The sequence below is a fragment of the Eutrema salsugineum genome, unplaced genomic scaffold (assembly GCF_000478725.1).
Source record: "Eutrema salsugineum unplaced genomic scaffold, Eutsalg1_0 scaffold_6, whole genome shotgun sequence".
Classification (NCBI taxonomy): Eukaryota; Viridiplantae; Streptophyta; class Magnoliopsida; order Brassicales; family Brassicaceae; genus Eutrema; species Eutrema salsugineum.
Genome location: NW_006256547.1, coordinates 583 through 19,242, shown reverse-complemented (window position 1 = coordinate 19,242; position 18,660 = coordinate 583). Strand labels below are relative to the sequence as shown.

Below are 18,660 nucleotides of genomic sequence, written 5' to 3'. Positions count from 1 at the left end.
AATTAGTTACCCAACACAAAAGGCCAACAAATAAGAATAGCGAACAAATAAAAAGAAGGCCCAACGCGATCTATATTGTATTAACAATGCAACTTCAGTTTTGAAACACGCAAGCATTTTGGCATTGAAAGAGAAACAGTTGCTACAAACATATGTCGGTGTCTTGAGTTCTCCAAAACAAAAGAATATAGCCATTATTATCAACATAAGAAAAGACAACATAGCAGGCACTTCAGAAAATGAAATTACCAAACTAATTCAACATGTGTTGCACAAAACGGCAGATGGGTGAAAGTGCACAACTGAAACCCAAGTCGCGTTAAGTTACTGCTTGTCGGTAGCGTTGGCCTGCGGCGCAGAGGGAAACACAAAGATACTTGAAGCAACCGCAGATGGCTGAAACTCAGCAGAATACCGCACTGATGTCAAAGTTATCTTCGGGAGTTGCTGTTGACCGCAAGTCAGGGGCACTAGCTTATAACTTAAGACGTGTTCTGACTTTGGAAGGACTGAAACCGTGTTGCTGTGAGACCCAGACAGGACAAAACTTTGTGCATCAGCCAGAGCGAACTTTGCTTCTTGGAGCAACTGCGTCTGATTGCAGATTCTAACGGCGTAAGTGAAGGGTTCTCCAAGAATGGCATACGGAGGACAGTTCAAACTCATTACCAATGGCGATGCCTCCACATTTACTTCAGGAAGTTTGTGCTTTGTTGAAACAAATGCCTCTGTTGTGTTATTCCCTCCCTGCCTCCTCCATTTTAAATGTACTGATCCCAAACCAAGCTTCGGAGTTCTCATTGTTGGTATGACTGTGAAAACCTTTTTGAACTCCTCCCCTGGCGCAAGATTAGCAGAGCCTGCAGTATCTCCACACCCACCACCCTGCTGGATCAAACATGAAGTTTCCCCTTGCTCATCATCCAATTCAATCGACATGGACACCAGTTTCAGTGCTATCTCTGTGCAATTTTTGGCACCGACAACTAACACACTTTTTTCGTTCAGCGGTAGAGAAGACATGTCTTCAGAATCAGGGGCTGGCTTGATCCTGTTTACCAATAGGTGATCCCTTCTATGTGGCAACATAAACCGATTGCTAATGAAAACAGGCATCTTCCCTTCAATCTGCAAGCTCTTGTGTATGTGAACTTTTTGGGCGCTGGCTTCACTGCCATGTGGCAAATATCCCAACGACACAAAAAGCATGACAGGCTTGGGCCTATGCCACTTGATTTCTAGTTTGCAGGACCATGATTCCCCATCCTTCAGGTCTGGAACAGAAACCAGCCCAAAAGATTGCTGAATTTTCTTTATGTTCCCTGTCTCAGACTCAGATTCATCGTTGCCCTCTGCCCCATCAATACCACATATTTCGACATGATGGCTTTCTAAAGAGAATGGTTCTGCTTCTCTTGGGCTAAACAAACCGCCACCACCCACATCAACTAGATTAATCTTCAATTCACCACTGTATACGGCATGACCCTTTGAAGTTACCTCAATAGGCATCGTAAAATCTTCTCCAACTAGGGCAGGACCAGAGGCACCTAGACTGACGTCCACTTGTGGTTCAGGTTCTTCAACTTGAGTAGCTTTCTGGCCAAAGACTGCAAGAACTGGATCCTTTGTTGGCAAAGATTCCACACGATTCTCATGCTTCCAGACAGGCAAATCCTCCATTGCAGCAGGACTCTCGGCTCTTGAACAGATCGTGAAAAAAGGCCCCAATTTCGCAAGAACTGAAAGACACTCAAGCTTGCCGCTTTGCTCTGCAGATGATAAAAAGAAATGCGAGAAAAGTTAGGCAAATAAATCCTGAAAGCCAAGCAAAACCATGAATATACTGCAATACGTGCAAGTATGTCTACAAACAACACCCTTTTAATTAAATCACACTAACCAGACTTGATTGCATATGTCAACCTTAACCAATTATTCGGCACAAGCACCAGCGACGGCTCATTCTCTACTTGGCCACCCCTTTGCACAGTGTTAGACGCGGAATCCCAAAGAGGCCTTTGGGAATTCCTGATGACAAAATTGCACGTAGATTGATTGAACTGAACTTCTAGATGATCTATATCGACTGGGAGAGGTAGATGAGAAAGCAGTGACAACGTAATAGAGCACAAAGCACGAGGCTTGATCATTTGCTCGTGAAAAGCAACCGAAGCTAGGAGAACAGGTCTTAGAGGACTGACGAGATCAATTTCAAGATCAAGAGGGCTATCAATGGCTAAATTGAACCCACTTTCTCCGGTAGATGATGTCAACTCATCTTCACGACACACAAGAGTAAAAATTTCTCGATGTATTCTTTCTCTTCCTGAAATAGTCGCAGGACCTCCAGGACCATATTTTTCGTTTTCCAAGTTCCCAGAATCGCCATAAGATGTTACAGGCAGTGCAACCATTTCAAGGGATAACTCTACAAATTCTTTATAAGCACCAAGTTTTCTCGAACACTCTCGCAGGTAACCCAGCACCTCCCAGAGCAAGGTTACCCAACCTTCTTGTCTGTACAAGTTTGCAGTAATATCGAAAAAGAATTTTGCATTTCTAGGATCAGACAAGCCAAAGTACTCCCGGCCTACTTCAAATGCACAAAGAGCAGCCATTCTCCGGGCTTTAAGGTTGGTAAACGATTCATAAGATCTCTTCAGCCAAGCAACAATTTCAAAGGAATCCTGAAATCTCTTTGCTTCTGAAATTGTGTACCTTATGTACTCTTCATCCGTTATACTGCAAAAATATTAGAAAATCATACCGTAATAGGGGTAACTTAGTTAAGTTTTTTTACACAGAGTTGTGAATAATGAAATTCTTACGAGTGAAGTGTAAAGGCTTCTCCCTTCTCAAGTAACTGAGCAAACTGACCCACATAGACCGAAGGAATAACGGACTCAGAGCTGCTGTCAATCTCTTGAGCTGTAACGGACATTGACAACAACAGTTCTAGGGTAGATTTCTTATCTTTCAAGTAATGAGCAGCCAACTGCGGGGAGAAAGAATTTTTTTTCCAGTGGATAAGAACATATTATACTTTCAACATACAATACTAGGCACAGAATGAGTTCAGAAAATTTTTAGAAAGGGGGAACAAATAATGGATGAAAATTCCAGCGTTTGCATCAAGATAGATGTTTTATTATATACAGCCTTGTTCAAGAAAAATGGTAAATACACAAAAAAATATAGCACTAAATGCATCACCAAGTGTAGATTATGTTTTGACTACGAGTTACATAAAGAATAATTGACTGACCTGATAATAATAGGCAGGATAAAACTCAAACTCAGTCAAAGATATTTCTGTAGTTCTTTGGTTCAGGGATGAAAAGCTCTGAACAGTTGCTGAGCTTGTCTCCAGCAACTCAGCAAAGACAAGAAATTGCCTACTCATCCATTCCCAATGGAGAAAAATAAATTCTGTGGATCCAACAACTTTCTCATATGATGATTTATGTTGATGAAACCATGTCACCGCTTCTATGAGCTTTCCACCGTGCAACAAAAGCGTTGAAATCTTGAAATGCAATTGCTCAGCTATGGTCTTAATCTCGACCAACCGTTGTATCGCAGGCAACCTGGCTGAAGTTCCGATCATCTGTGTGCATAAAAAAAACTGCTCGTCAACATGCAAACTGTGGACAAATATACATAACCTTATAAAAAAGCAGTAACTATATATGCATTAAAAAAAACTTCTCCAGTAGAATTAGAACACATCAGCGTGACAGAAGGGTGCGAAAAAACGAAATAAATAGTGATGAAAAAGACCTCGTGCAAGGAATGATATGCGTCTTCATAAAACTTCAATGCTTCACCCCAATCTCTACGAAATTCTGCATAAACAGCGACCTAGCAGTCATGGCATGAATGAGCCTTCCTTTTCCGAGATACTTTGAAACAAATGATTCGACTTAGCAGAGGTAATGAAACAGCTTACTTTGAAACAGTAGCGAACATTCAAATCAAGAGAATGGGAACTCCTTTTCTCAATCCGACTTTTGATTCTCCTTCCTTCTTCTCTGTAATACGCAAGAGCCAACTCTGCAAATGCAGAAGCAATTCTGCAAACATATTGCGTTGAGAGGCATCGTTGGAAAAGCCTCTTGTTTCCTGTAGTAGGTGCAAAATAGAAAACAGGAAAAGAGGAGAGAAACATGCCTGGAGAGAGAGAGAGTGAGTTCAGAGTCTATGCTTGAATTGACGAAGAGCACGTATTTAGAATCCAATTCTGCCCGCTTTCGCAATGCCACTAGACGATCTTCGCTAATTTCCTCTAGATGAAGTCGGGAAAGAGTAAGCACGGAGGATATTCCTTAGAAATGGGAAATAAATAAAAAAAAAAAACTCGGAGAAAACCTCCTACCCTGGGGAGAAGACTGGACCACGACCACCACCAGTTTGATGTTTTTGGGACGGATAACGGATCTGGCAATGTGGATCGCATTGTTAATGTGAGGTTTTGAAACAAAACAAAACAAAAAAAAAGGATGTAAATCAGAGAGATGAACAAGTACTTGAGGTTGTCGAGGTCGGAGCAGACCTGTAGCCATTGAGTTGGATCGCCGAATATGTGATGTGAGGGAAAGAAGGCGGCGACAAGTGCAGGAACCTTGGTGCGATGCTTTAGCAACCAGTCCCGTTTCAAGATGCCGCCGCATCCGGAAGGAGTGGGAGGAGAGGAATCAGAGACGCTGAGGGGATCTCTGAAGGAAGGGGTTCGGTTGATTTGATCATCGTGAGCAAGGAGGAGAGAGAGATGGGACAAGTCTGGGAAGGCGAGAGCGTTGATGGGAGGCTGCTGGGAGTGGAGATGCTTACTAATGGACGCGTGTAGCTCCGAGTATCCGAAGAGAGCCGCCAAACTTACCGGTGGCGTCCTGAGCTCTTCCGGGTATTCCTCCATCTATTCTCGCCGGAGAGTATCTAGACTCAGACGCGTTGAATCGATGAAGGAAAGGAAAGGAAAGGGATCTGAAACACTACGTGGGCTTTTAACAGGCCTCTTACGATTATATATATGGCGTTAAGGGAATAGTTTATAAGGCCTCTTATAAGCCCATGATAACCCCACCTGATTTCGACCATAATCAATCAATACCGGGGCGGGGGGGTGGGTTGTTGATGTCCAAAATTGTTTTACAGAAAAAGAACGGGATCATCAATTCAAGATACATACATCTTTTTTCCACCTTCAAGAATCAAGATACATACATACATACATATAACCCGAGGAAAGAGTGTATAATTGCAGAGAAATCATCCGGTACAAATGGAAGAAAGAATCATATAGCTAGGAAGCGGTCAGCTGGATCGCTTGATGAAGTCAATGCAGTCTGCAATTGCATCGGCGTAGAAAGAGTTAGAGCATCGTAGAGGTGTGTAATAAAGATCGTCTTCTCTGACCAGTGGTCGCCTTCTGCAGCACCAGCTCCTCAATAACCTGAAGAAGCCTCTCACTCTCTTACGCAATCTCTTCGTCTTTGGGGTAACCCTGATTCCTTTGCCACTTGGCCATCGTCTCCTTACTCCTTCCATCTCTTTCCCGGCTATTGCTTGCTTATGCGTGTTTCAACTACATAATATCAAAAAGCTAGGACTTCTGACTTTCCGAGGCTGTGTTGTTGAGAATTTTCAAAATGCAGACTTTTTTAATGATTAATCTGCTCCCCACGTGTCACTTTGTGCGGGGGAGGTTGGGCAACCCGCAAAAGCTGGAAAATTGGATTCGCAAAAAGGAAAAAAGTCAGAAAAAATGGTTTTCGTTGTAAACATGTGCCCCCGCTCTAAGCCTATTTTCCCGCTTGTAATATATAACGTGTTTTGCCCCCAAAGAAAAAATTATAGCGTGTTCGTTATATCTTGATGAGTAATTAAGAAAAATATAAATTCTTTCTAATGTCCAGTGCAGACTGTGTAAAGAAAGCCTCTGAACAAGTTAGAAGCCCAACTCCCATATATTACCTTCGACACACAATTGACAACAAGCAATTAGAATCCGTCGCAAAGCAAAGTAGACAAGGTGATTCTCTGATGCTGCGTAGTCTATAACATTATTATCGCCAAAACCTTCAATGAGTTTCTTAGTAGTTTTTTAATTATTAAATTTGGAGAAAAAGAAAAGAAGAGAAAGAGAATAAGACAGAAATTGCTAGGGAAGAAAGAAAAAATAGAAAGGAAGAGAAAATTTTCTGACCAATGAAAGATAGAAACATGCTCTCAAGTGTTCCAAATAAGAATCAGTTTTTAACAAAATCGCATTTAATTTTTAGTTTAATTAAAAAAATCATATAAAAAATTCTGCTAAGAACCTGCGATAATAATGGTTTCGATATACACTCTTGAGCATAGATTAGCTATGTACATGTTGATATCTGATTGCATGTATAATCCATGTCTTTCTTGTTCCACTAGCTAGGAAAAATTTGCACATGTCCGTTTCGTTATTACAACCTTCTTTTTTGAAATCTTCTACATAAACAAAGTGTAACCTAGACACGAAGATTCAGAAATAGAAAACATAATTTCATCAATCGGTTTTTGTTCTCTCTTTTGATTTATGTGAAAGAGATCATTCCACAGTAACTCCTTTTGCAAATAAAGGATTGGGTTCAGATAATTCCACAGTCACAAAAAATGCTTGCAAGTTTGTTGGTTATTCAAGAGAACAACTCGATGGGAAAATGTTGAATATTGTTAATCGGTTATTCATCTCGCTCAAGTCCATAACTTTAAAGATAAAAGCGGATGAAAACAAGCTAACTGAGACAAGTAATGATGACTAATCGATATCTATAGAATGCGAGGTGATCACAAGGATTTCAATGTGGATTAATGGACTTAAATACGACATCAATTCCAAAGCAATATACTGTACGTAGTATTAAAAAAAAAAGTAGAGCGACAAGAAATGATTTTTTTTTTCTTGCTATAAACTAAAAAGAGGATCCCTACCACTACTAACTTGACGCATCAGATCCTAGTAAGTTGGTTCAAAAATACCCTAGCTGAGACACCACATAATTCTACTCTTGTAATAAAAAAATACTGTGTATTCAGCCATTCATCGAATAAGAAATATCTTTCTGTTATTTTTTTTTTGGACGAAAAATATCTTCTATTCAAGTTTTACATTTTTATTTTGTCCAACATCCGAATTTCTGAAGTAGTTAGTCCTAATTCCAATCATATCATTTTAACCTCTTTTGAAACATATGTTGACAAAATTGCAAAGACAGAAATTGAAAGCTCCATTTCGCTAAAACAAAGCCCATTGTTAAAAGCCCAATTGATTTCTATATAAGAAAAAAATCAGAAAATTCAACATCATTTTCCTGAAACAAGGTGATAGGAAAGGATTTTAGCCATTAGAAAAAAGAAGAAGAAGAAGAAATAAATATTTTCCTTTGGATCTCGTTGCTGGCTGCTCTGGCGTACGTCTGTGAGGTTACCACAGAAAGAAGAGAAGAATAAGGCGACAGCAGTCGAGATGGCCTCTCACTCTCAGGTCTCTCTTTTCTCTTCTTCGCTGCGAATCGACGACGATCAATTATTTTCTCTCTGATTCAATTGGTCACAGGTTTTGGTGGAAGAGAAATCGAGTGTTAGAATCTTGACACTAAACAGACCAAAGCAGCTGAATGCTCTGTCCTTCCATATGGTACTGAATCTTTCCCCTTCTTGTCTTTAGTTACTTACTTGGCTTTGAATTGAATCAAATCTTCTCTAGATCTCTCGGTTGCTGCAACTGTTCCTTGCACATGAGAAGGACCCTAGCGTAAAACTTGTCATCCTAAAGGTAGTCACTATCTTTTTATCTCTTCCGTTTGCACACAATGAGAATAATAATAGCCTTTCCACAGGGTCAGGGAAGAGCCTTTTGTGCTGGTGGCGATGTTTCAGCTGTTGTTCATGACATCCGACAAGGTATTCCACCTTTATTTTGCCTTCTCTTACTTTCAGCTTCTATTCTACTCATTCTTTCTCTATTTTCGTGGACTTAGGCAACTGGAGACTCGGTGCCAATTTCTTCTCAGATGAATACATGCTCAACTATGTTATGGCCACGTATAGTAAAGCTCAGGTCTCATCATACTGTCATTTTAGTGAATTACTCAAAAGTGTATAAGCTCATTTGTTCATTTTCCATTACCTTTTCGAAATCATAGATTTCAATTTTGGATGGTATTGTCATGGGAGGCGGAGCTGGTGTCTCCGTCCATGGTCGGTTTCGTATTGCAACTGAGAACACGGTATTTTTTCTTTCTTAATGATGTCCATGGATGACGAATTGATCGCTCTGAAATATACTCATATCATTTGAGTTTCTCCAAGGTTTTTGCCATGCCTGAGACAGCTTTGGGGCTCTTTCCAGATGTAGGCGCCTCCTATTTCCTTTCAAGGCTCCCTGGGTTTTTTGGTAACAAAAGTCATTTGGTTTTGCATATCCTTAAAACCCACACAAGTTTGAGGCTATCTACCTCTCTCATCCTTGCTGTCTTCTTGTTCAGGAGAGTATGTTGGCCTCACAGGTGCTAGGTTAGATGGCGCCGAAATGCTTGCTTGTGGTCTTGCAACTCATTTTGTGCCTTCAGCGGTATGAATTTCCTTTGCTTACGTTTTTCGTATTTCCCATCGCCGAAATGTTAGCTACTTGACATGCTAAAATCTAGAATGCGATTGTTTTTGTTTTTGGACTAATGGAAGTGATGCATAACCTCTTGTGGGGTTTTAGTTGAACTGGCACAATGGACAGAGGGATGCTCTGTAAGAAATTGTCTCTCTGTTTGGCATTTTTCTTGCCAAGGACTGGTGTTTGTCGTGTCTTGCACTATAGTTATATGTCTTTGGAACAGTCTTGTTCAGCGTGCTTCTTTTCTCCAGCGTAATGGTTTGTGTCTACTGTTATAGCTTATAAGTCTCCATAACCAAAATTGCAGCATGTAATTTTTTTATTGTCTCTATGAGATTTTGAATGAATTTTTTTTATAGCTCTTAGTGTCAAGTACTAGTTGCGTCGCCTAGGATTGTTTCTTAGTCAGGTTACTCCTTGTCACAGAGGTTGACTGCTCTAGAAGCAGATCTTTCCAGAGTTGATTCAACTGACCCAACCTTTGCCTCAACAATTCTCGATGGATACACTCAGCATCCACACCTGAAACAGCAGAGTGCTTACCACAGGCAAGTGTATACGATTTTATCTCTTTTACTCTGTCTATTGTACCTGAAGTTTTCGAATATCTTTTGTCATGCCAAACTCCCTTGCATTCTAGGTTATGTGCTAAACTATTTGCTCTGTTATCGGTCATGATTACATTACATGTTTTGAAAATAATTTCAACTTTGTTTTGGTGTCAGCTTTCAATCGCTTTTAAAAAATCCATTTCTAATTAGAACTTCAATGGAAAATTTGTGCGGATCAAAGAGTGCAGAGGACATATCTTTCCTATCTTTCTGTTTGTTTTTTCTTTCTTTACGCAGGTTAGATGTTATTGATAAGTGCTTCTCGGGGAGAACAGTCGAAGAAATTATGTGTGCACTGGTAACTTTTCCATCTAAATACAAGACATGTTGAGTTGCGATCCTGAGTTGACTGGATTACCATTGACAATGCAATCTACCATCCATCATATGTGTTAATTAGGAGAGGGAGGCCAGTCATGAAGCCGATGATTGGATCTTAGCTACCATTGGAGCATTGAAAAAGGCTTCACCAGCAAGCCTGAAAATCTCTCTTAAATCGGTGAGTTTTAGGAATGCATCATCACAAGCAATGATGGGAAAGAGCTGACTGTGTGTATATATTTCAGATAAGAGAAGGAAGATTGCAGGGGGTGGGGCAGTGTCTTATCCGTGAGTATAGAATGGTGTGTCATGTGATGAAGGGAGAAATAAGCAATGATTTTGTGGAGGTGTTTTGTCAGCTTTCCCGATTGTAGTATCTTCCTCCTGAAACTGTCATTGTTGCAGATGGTAATTACAAGGTCAATGTCTTACTTATGCAGGGGTGCAGAGCCATATTGATAGACAAAGATAAGAAGCCAAAGGTACGGTTTAACAAAAATCTCTCTGCATTTAGTATTTGTGGTGATGTCAATCATACTTGTTGATATAATGCCGTATACTGAAATCACAGTGGGAGCCATGGCGACTGGAGGACATGAAGGATAGCATGGTAGAGCACTACTTTAAGAGAGTGGAGGGATGTGAGGATTTAAAGCTTCCAGCAAGGAAAAACTTGCCTGCTTCAGCAATCGCAAAACTGTGAAGTGTGGAGGTGGTGATGGAGCACTATGGTTGAGGTCTGAAAAAGAAAATAAATGTAACAACGCTTGTGTTGAATGGGCCTTGCATATTTATGTACAGTATATACATAATATTGCGAAAGCAGATTAAGACGAATAAGAAGAAAGGATTATTGTATTCGTAGATGACACCAAAGCAGATGTTAAGATTTGTTAATGGTGTTGGAGGGCACAACCATGGCCAATGGACGTGGAGGCACGTCTCTTTTGTTTATCAATTATCAATTCATTTATTTGGTTTCAACACAAACAACAACACATCAACAACACAAGGACGCGGGCGAGTGATTCCTTGGATTAACTTCTTCATCTTCTTAAACTAAACAAGGAATTAGCAAAAAATCAGCTCAATCGTCAAGTATTGAATGGGAGGAAGAAAAGGCAATTAAAAATCTCCCGTGACTCTCGTCTCTCTCTTTCTCTGCCCACATTTTCTGGGCAAATTGTCCTTCAGATCTACAATCTCTCTTTTATTTCTGGGGAAAATGGAGGGCCAGCGAGGCAGTAATTCATCATTGAGCTCTGGCAATGGCAATGAAGTCGCCGCCGACGTTTCTTCTTCTTGCTTTTATGTTCCCAATCCGTCTGGCACCGACTTCGATGCCGAACCGTCTTCTCTTCCTCCTCTGTAAGTATTTGCTCCTTCTTCGTCTTCTTCGTCTTCTTCTTCTTCTTCCTCTTCTGGTTTCTGAATTTTGAAACGGTACTACTCTTGTCAGCTCCCCAGCTCCTCAAGCGGCGTTGTCAATTCCTGCCGAGCTCGCTGCCGCCATTCCCCTCATCGATCGCTTCCAGGTTGAAGCTTTTCTGCGGCTTATGCAGAAGCAAATCCAGTCTGCTGGCAAGCGTGGCTTCTTCTATTCCAAAAAGTCGTCGGGCTCTCATGTCCGCGAGCGCTTCACTTTCGAGGATATGCTTTGCTTTCAGAAGGTATTTTCCCTTTCTGCTGCAGTTTGATTCGCTGTTTATAAGCAAATCCATTGCTTCTCTTGTGTGCTTATATGTAGTAATGTCTTCAGGATCCCATCCCCACATCCCTCCTCAAGATAAACAGCGATCTCGTCAGCCGTGCTACCAAGTTGTTTCATCTCATCTTAAAGTATATGGGCGTTGATTCATCTGATCGATCAACGCCACCCAGTTTAGATGAACGCATTGAGCTTGTTGGAAAGCTCTTCAAGAAAACCCTGAAGCGTGTTGAACTCAGGGACGAACTTTTTGCCCAAATCTCCAAGCAAACTCGACATAACCCTGACAGGTGCCTCCCGTTGTTCTCTCTCCTGCAGATTCTAATTAGAGAGTTATATGCATTAAGCTCTTACCATCTCTCTTACTTTTGCCCCTTTTTTTTTGGGAATAACGTCAGGCAATGCTTGATAAAAGCTTGGGAATTGATGTACTTATGTGCGTCCTCAATGCCTCCCAGCAAAGATATCGGTGGTTATCTATCTGAGTATATTCATAATGTGGCTCACGATGCAACAATTGAACCTGAGGCCCAGGTTCTTGCCGTAAATACTTCCAAGGCATTAAAGCGCTCTATCAAGGCTGGTCCTAGGCATGCCACACCTGGACGTGAAGAAATTGAAGCCCTTTTGACTGGTAGAAAGCTCACAACCATAGTCTTCTTTCTGGATGAAACTTTTGAAGAAATATCATATGACATGGCTACAACAGTGTCTGATGCTGTTGAGGTATCTTCATTATTTCTTTTTTCATTATTTGGTGTTAGAATTATTAATGCTTTCGTTCTAACTAGCTTGTTCAAGCATTTTGTTTTCTTTCATCTGTCCCTTTTTGTTTTTGGTTGAACCTCTCTCACTGCATTGACATATCCGTGTCAGGAGCTAGCTGGGACAATTAAACTATCTGCTTTCTCTAGCTTCAGTTTGTTTGAATGTCGTAAAGTTGTTTCAAGTTCGAAATCATCTGATCCCGGGAATGGTATGCTTTCAATGACTTATCGATCATTAATAATGGATTAATGGTACTATTACATTATTGATTGTTTCTCTATCTGGCACTTGCAGAGGAATATATAGGATTGGATGATAACAAGTATATTGGAGATCTCCTCGCAGAATTCAAAGCTATAAGGGATAGAAATAAAGGAGAGATACTACACTGCAAACTGGTATTTAAAAAAAAATTATTCCGAGAGTCCGATGAAGCTGTAACAGATCTGATGTTTGTGCAACTTTCCTATGTACAAGTGAGCATTTTCTTCACTAGTGACGTATTTCTTTTCACACGAAAACTTGCCTTTCCTTGCTGACACACATACATGTAGTTGCAACATGACTATCTGCTAGGAAATTATCCTGTTGGAAGGGACGATGCTGCTCAGCTTTGTGCCTTGCAAATTCTTGTTGGGATCGGGTTTGTCAATAGTCCGGAATCATGCATGTTAGTTTTCTAAACTTATTAATGATGCTTTCTTCTGTGTAATGTTCCGTTTAACATCATTTTCTTTCTCACTGGGTCACGTATCAGTGATTGGACATCACTTCTTGAGCGGTTTTTGCCGAGACAGATAGCAATAACCCGAGCAAAGCGTGAATGGGAATTGGATATCCTTGCTCGATACCGTTCGATGGTAGGAATGACCCCATGCAAGTCATTTAGTAGTATCTTTCCCTTTTTAGTTACCTTTGTCAAATACAATACCATTTAAGTGTTAGCATGCTAACGTGATCTTTCGTATTTGTGTTCGTGGGAATGTAGGAGAATGTGACCAAAGATGATGCAAGACATCAATTTCTACGGATATTGAAGGCACTGCCATATGGGAATTCAGTGTTTTTTAGTGTACGCAAGATAGATGATCCGATTGGCCTTTTACCTGGGCGAATCATTTTGGGAATCAACAAACGTGGGGTCAGTGTCACAGAAGATGCTATACATTATGACTCTTAAAAAAAATCTGTTATTGCTGTTTGAAATTCAAATGTATTTTGTTGGGTTTGAATTCTTTTTTTTTTGTAGGTTCATTTTTTTCGACCGGTTCCTAAAGAATATCTGCACTCAGCTGAATTACGTGACATAATGCAATTTGGCAGCAGTAACACTGCTGTCTTTTTCAAAATGAGAGTCGCCGGTGTTCTTCACATATTTCAGTTTGAGACAAAACAGGTTCAGTCATCATTATTTGTGGTTCGTTATATTAAAGTAATCCTTAACAGGATATTCGATTTGGGCAACTTGTAAAGGTGAACCGATGTTTTATTGTTTATAGGGAGAAGAAATATGTGTTGCTTTACAAACACATATAAATGATGTTATGTTGCGTCGTTACTCCAAAGCTCGATCGGCTGCCAATAGTTTGGTTAATGGAGATATATCCTGCAGTTCGAAGCCGCAAAATCTCGAAGTATATGAAAAACGTGTGCAAGATTTGTCTAAGGCATTTGAAGAGTCCCAGAAGAAGATTGATAAGGTAAATAGTTAATTAGTTTTCATGTATCTTGTTCATGTAAAATTTAATTTATAGAGGGAAGGTTGTATCTGTTGGAAAACATGAAATAGCATATTATAGGTGATATTTTCTTGGTTGTTTTCATGCTTGTTTTTATGGTTGGCAATGTGATATATTCCAGTACATATCACCCCCTCCTTGCAATTTTCATGTTATTGTAGGTAGGATGTTAATTCCCAACCTATTTTCTTTTTAGAGTTGAATGCTAACGAACTTTTACAATGTTTTATTTGTTCTATAGTTGATGGATGAATTACAAGAGAAAAATCAGCTAGAAGTTTGTCTGCGTGAGGAGTTAGAAGCTATACGCAATAGTTTGGAGCTTGAAACGAAAAAAAAGTTGGAAGTTACCTTAGATCGTGATAAACTTAAGTCATCTTGTGACGAGAAAGGGACAACTATTCAAGTTAGTTATAACACAACTTGCTCTTCGTTTTGATGCTTGGTTGGAGTTATTTTTGTATTCATTCTATATATGCTCTAGACCATGATGTCTGAACTGCGAGGAATGGAAGCAAGGTTGGCAAAGTCAGGCAACACAAAATCAAGTAAGGAGACAAAATCAGATTTAGCGGAAATGAATAATCAGGTGAATATCTTGTGTTTTAATGTAATTCATAGGCGGCATGCTTTGATCATTGATTATTTATGCTGTTCTTTGTAAGCGATGCTGTTTTTTCTTCAACAATGGATATTATGTCACAGATATTGTACAAGCTCCAAAACGAATTAGAAGTTCGGAATAAGGAATTGCACATTGCAGTTGAAAATTCAAAGAGGTTGTTGAGTGAGAATAAGATGTTGGAGCAAAGCATTTTCAATATCGAAAAGAAGAAAACAGAGGAGGTGAATTCTGTGTATTAGATTCATGGCCGGTTTCACATTGAGACGTAGCAAATACTTGTGTATTGTTGACAATTCAAGATTTCAGGTTGAAATTCATCAGAGAAGATATGAACAAGAAAGAAAGGTGTTAAAGCTTCGAGTGTCTGAGCTTGAAAATAAGCTTGAAGTCGTTACTCAAGACTTGGATAGTGCTGAGTCTAAGATTGAAAGTAAGAATTCTGACATGCTGCTGTTGCAAAATAACTTGAAAGAACTTGAGGAATTAAGAGAAATGAAAGAGGTACATTGGTACTTTTTAGTCCTCTCGCTTTAATTTTGTTTCTGTTTAGATGATGATAATGTAATTCCATGGTTTAGTGTTAAAAAGAAAATTAAACTAGAGCTGGGGTGTTTGCATTCCATTTCCATGTTCTTAGGACATTGACAGAAAGAATGAGCAAACAGCTGCCATTTTGAAGATGCAAGGAGCCCAACTTGCGGAGCTAGAAATACTATATAAGGAGGAACAAGTACTAAGGAAAAGATACTATAATACCATAGAAGGTAACACATGCTCAAGTATTTACAACGAGATTCATAGCTGATTTTTTGGATTTTTCTTAGAGTTATTTTTGTTTGTACATATTGTAGATATGAAGGGCAAGATTAGAGTTTATTGTCGTATAAGACCTCTAAATGAAAAAGAGAGTTCTGAGAGGGAGAAACAAATGCTGACAACTATGGATGAGTTTACAGTTGAACATCCATGGAAAGATGACAAAAGAAAGCAACACATATATGATCGCGTATTTGACATGCGTGCTAGTCAAGATGATGTTTTTGAAGACACAAAGGTATATCATTGATATACTCTGTTCATTTATCTTTCATCTTTTGCTACTTTTGTGACTAATAATTTTTGCTTTCTTTTTAACAGTATTTGGTGCAATCGGCTGTAGATGGGTATAATGTTTGCATCTTCGCATATGGTCAAACTGGTTCTGGAAAAACTTTCACAATATATGGGCAAGAGAACAATCCTGGACTCACACCTCGAGCTACAAAGGAACTTTTCAAAATATTAAAGCGAGATAGCAACAGATTTTCATTTTCTCTAAAGGTAATTTGTTATCCTAATTATGTTGTGATAGAAGATTCTGGCACCAAATGACTACAAGAAATTATGCAGGCATATATGGTAGAACTTTATCAAGACACACTTGTAGACCTTCTGTTACCAAAAAGTGCAAAGCGCTTGAAACTAGAGATTAAAAAAGATTCTAAGGTAATGTGATATATATATATATATATATGTATATGTTTTAAGTGTTTTCTAAACACATAAGTTTGATCTCATGCATAAAATATTTTCTCAGGGTATGGTCTTTGTAGAGAATGTGACAACTATTCCTATATCAACTTTGGAGGAACTGCGAATGATTATTGAAAGGGGATCTGAACGACGACATGTTTCGGGAACAAATATGAATGAAGAAAGCTCAAGATCTCACTTGATACTTTCAGTTGTCATTGAAAGTATTGATCTTCAAACCCAGTCTACTGCGAGGGGAAAGGTGACAAAATTCACGATGTTGTTTTACGAGTCATTTTATATTTTCCACAAAATCCGAACAAAATTTAGGGCTTTCAAAGAAATAGGAATTTCTTGGTCCACTATACCTAAGAGAAAATATAGTAACATTTTTTTCCAAGAGAAAAATAGTTGAACTTTAAACGTATTGCTAAAATCATACGCTTATCGTTAAAATGTATTTTCCATAGTGGTATCTTCTATAAAGTATTCTAATTCTCTATTTGTTAATATGTAGTTGAGTTTTGTGGATCTTGCCGGTTCTGAGAGGGTAAAAAAGTCGGGCTCTGCTGGTTGCCAACTCAAAGAAGCTCAAAGTATCAACAAATCACTTTCTGCATTAGGCGATGTTATTGGCGCTTTATCTTCTGGCAACCAGCATATTCCTTACAGGAATCACAAGTTAACAATGCTGATGAGCGATTCATTGGGCGGCAATGCAAAGACGTTAATGTTTGTTAATGTGTCTCCAGCCGAATCAAATTTGGACGAGACATACAATTCTCTTCTGTAAGTCATGCATTCCCATATTGATATATACCAATATTATATATATATATGTATATGTATATATATGTATAGATAGATACTGCAATTTGCACATATACGGTAGATACAATTGTCAAATAGCCTGAATGTTACCATGGATTTAAAATAGTAGATATTTTCTCTTCTTGACAACATGCAGATATGCATCGAGAGTGAGAACGATTGTGAATGATCCCAGTAAACATATATCGTCCAAAGAGATTATGCGATTGAAAAAGTTGGTAGCATACTGGAAAGAGCAAGCCGGTAAAAAAAATGAGGAAGAAGAATTGGTAGATATCGAAGAAGAACGAACACCAAGAAATGAGGCAGATAGTTGAAGAAAGCTGACATAAAATTCATGTAGGTGAAAAGGAGACAAGAGTATCATTGGTTTTCGACATTCTTTTTGTAGGAAGTCCTACTCTAAAGTAGAGTCTCTATTAAAGAGTAAGCTTATGTCTCAAACTTCATCTCTTTTGATGAGATTTTCATTACAGGAAGAACAAATCGTAAATATAATACCTTACAAAGCCGGAGAGAACTATATAAACAAGAACAAAAATGAAACATTAAAAGGATAACACAGAATATCTTTGATTATCCGGAGGTCTAGGGTACAAAACAAAGTGATGTACAAAATTTAGGGTTTAGGTTTAGGGTGTAAGGGTATAGAATGTGGTTTATATTAAGGGTGATTTGCATGAATAATAGGTTTTGGTAAGCAAATTAGCAAACTATCATAGGAAAGCAGTCAATTGATTGTATAGCAGTAGTCAACTGTAAAAAGTAAGTGGAAAAGACTGAATACCCCTTATTCTATAATTCTGGATAAAACTTTTTCTGACACAATTTGAGACCACAAAAACTTATAAAGATTGTGAGTTTACCTTCTTTTTTGAACAATAGCAATAAGAACTTTAACAAACATTAATATTTGTTGTCGTCTTATAAGGGTATCTCCAAAGGCAATCTCAAATCTTCAAATATGAGGTTTTGTTCAAAACCTTATATTTGAGGTTTCACTGTTCAAAACCTCAAATTTGAGGTTTGGCCAACCTTTTTATTTACATTTTAGTCCTTAAAATTATATATTTCATAAATAATCATTTTATTTTTAATATTATCATTTTAATCCAACAATTTTATATCTCATTAATATTTTACATTTATCTTTATAAATTTTATATTTGCATATAAAATAAAATTAAAAATAGAAATTAAAGCTAAAATTGATCATATTTGAAAGCATTATGAAAATAGTTTTGTTGAATAATTTGGTGAAATGTAATTATTTATAATTTAGTTTGTGTGTATTCATTATTATGTTTTTGTAATTTTATCTTATAATGTAATGTTTCTGTGGTTTGTGATATTTTTTATGTATGTTTTCGGTTATTTATAAAATTATATGATTTTTATTGATAATGATTAAAAGTAGGAATTATAGTGCAATATTTTAAATTTTATGAGATTAGATTTGAGGTTTTGCCTTTGGAGACAAACACCATCAAACCTCAAATTTGAGGTTTGGCCAACCTCAAATTTGAAGTTGCCTTTGGAGATGCCCTAATGTGTGGAAGACTAAATTAATTATTATTTTCTCTCTCCACCATTCTTCTCTTCCTCTATGTTATTCTTCTCATCCTCTTTTTTTTTTTCATTTTCTAAACACAATATTCAAAATGAGTGAATTTTAGGTAGTGCAGCGCTGATTTGATTAATCTAATTTTGCAATTTAGCATTATGGTTTGTATTTTCTCAAAAAATTATACACGTTACTTTTTTGCTCAAATCATTTGAAATCTCACGTAACTCTATAGCATAATTGACTATTTTCAAAAAAAACATTTACTCAGAGTATACGGTTATGTAATAGACGACTATTTTCATAAAAAAGTTGCATCCTCAGATAAACATCCCCT

General features: G+C 38.2%; 3 protein-coding genes across 3 annotated transcripts; 2 read left to right on the top strand and 1 right to left on the bottom strand.

Moving 5' to 3' along the window:
- Positions 1–98: 98 nt before the first annotated feature.
- On the bottom strand, positions 99–5,006 carry LOC18013387 (trafficking protein particle complex subunit 11). Its single transcript, XM_024150924.1, has 9 exons — positions 4,530–5,006; positions 4,379–4,440; positions 4,174–4,288; positions 3,953–4,076; positions 3,784–3,864; positions 3,269–3,610; positions 2,832–2,998; positions 1,904–2,745; positions 99–1,772 (listed from the first exon to the last, which is right to left on the bottom strand). The coding sequence occupies exons 1-9, from the start codon at positions 4,916–4,918 to the stop codon at positions 325–327; spliced, it is 3,570 nt and encodes a 1,189-aa protein (XP_024006692.1). The 5' UTR covers positions 4,919–5,006; the 3' UTR covers positions 99–324.
- A 2,331-nt stretch (positions 5,007–7,337) lies between these two features.
- LOC18012330 (3-hydroxyisobutyryl-CoA hydrolase 1) lies at positions 7,338–10,549 on the top strand. The gene is made up of 14 exons (XM_024150925.1): positions 7,338–7,519; positions 7,592–7,672; positions 7,742–7,810; positions 7,875–7,938; positions 8,016–8,095; positions 8,181–8,264; positions 8,347–8,431; positions 8,523–8,608; positions 9,071–9,192; positions 9,493–9,553; positions 9,656–9,754; positions 9,822–9,923; positions 10,017–10,058; positions 10,148–10,549. Exons 1-14 carry the CDS (start codon positions 7,502–7,504, stop codon positions 10,277–10,279), a joined length of 1,125 nt encoding a protein of 374 aa, XP_024006693.1. The 5' UTR covers positions 7,338–7,501; the 3' UTR covers positions 10,280–10,549.
- Positions 10,550–10,583: 34 nt separating this feature from the next.
- LOC18011779 (kinesin-like protein KIN-14E) lies at positions 10,584–17,110 on the top strand. Its single transcript, XM_006393718.2, has 22 exons — positions 10,584–10,944; positions 11,036–11,246; positions 11,336–11,574; positions 11,683–12,010; positions 12,161–12,260; positions 12,347–12,528; positions 12,607–12,722; positions 12,810–12,912; positions 13,041–13,193; positions 13,302–13,448; positions 13,552–13,752; positions 14,033–14,197; positions 14,276–14,380; positions 14,497–14,637; positions 14,723–14,917; positions 15,054–15,180; positions 15,268–15,470; positions 15,554–15,736; positions 15,806–15,901; positions 15,993–16,190; positions 16,446–16,717; positions 16,896–17,110. The coding sequence occupies exons 1-22, from the start codon at positions 10,802–10,804 to the stop codon at positions 17,074–17,076; spliced, it is 3,789 nt and encodes a 1,262-aa protein (XP_006393780.1). The 5' UTR covers positions 10,584–10,801; the 3' UTR covers positions 17,077–17,110.
- Positions 17,111–18,660: the final 1,550 nt, after the last annotated feature.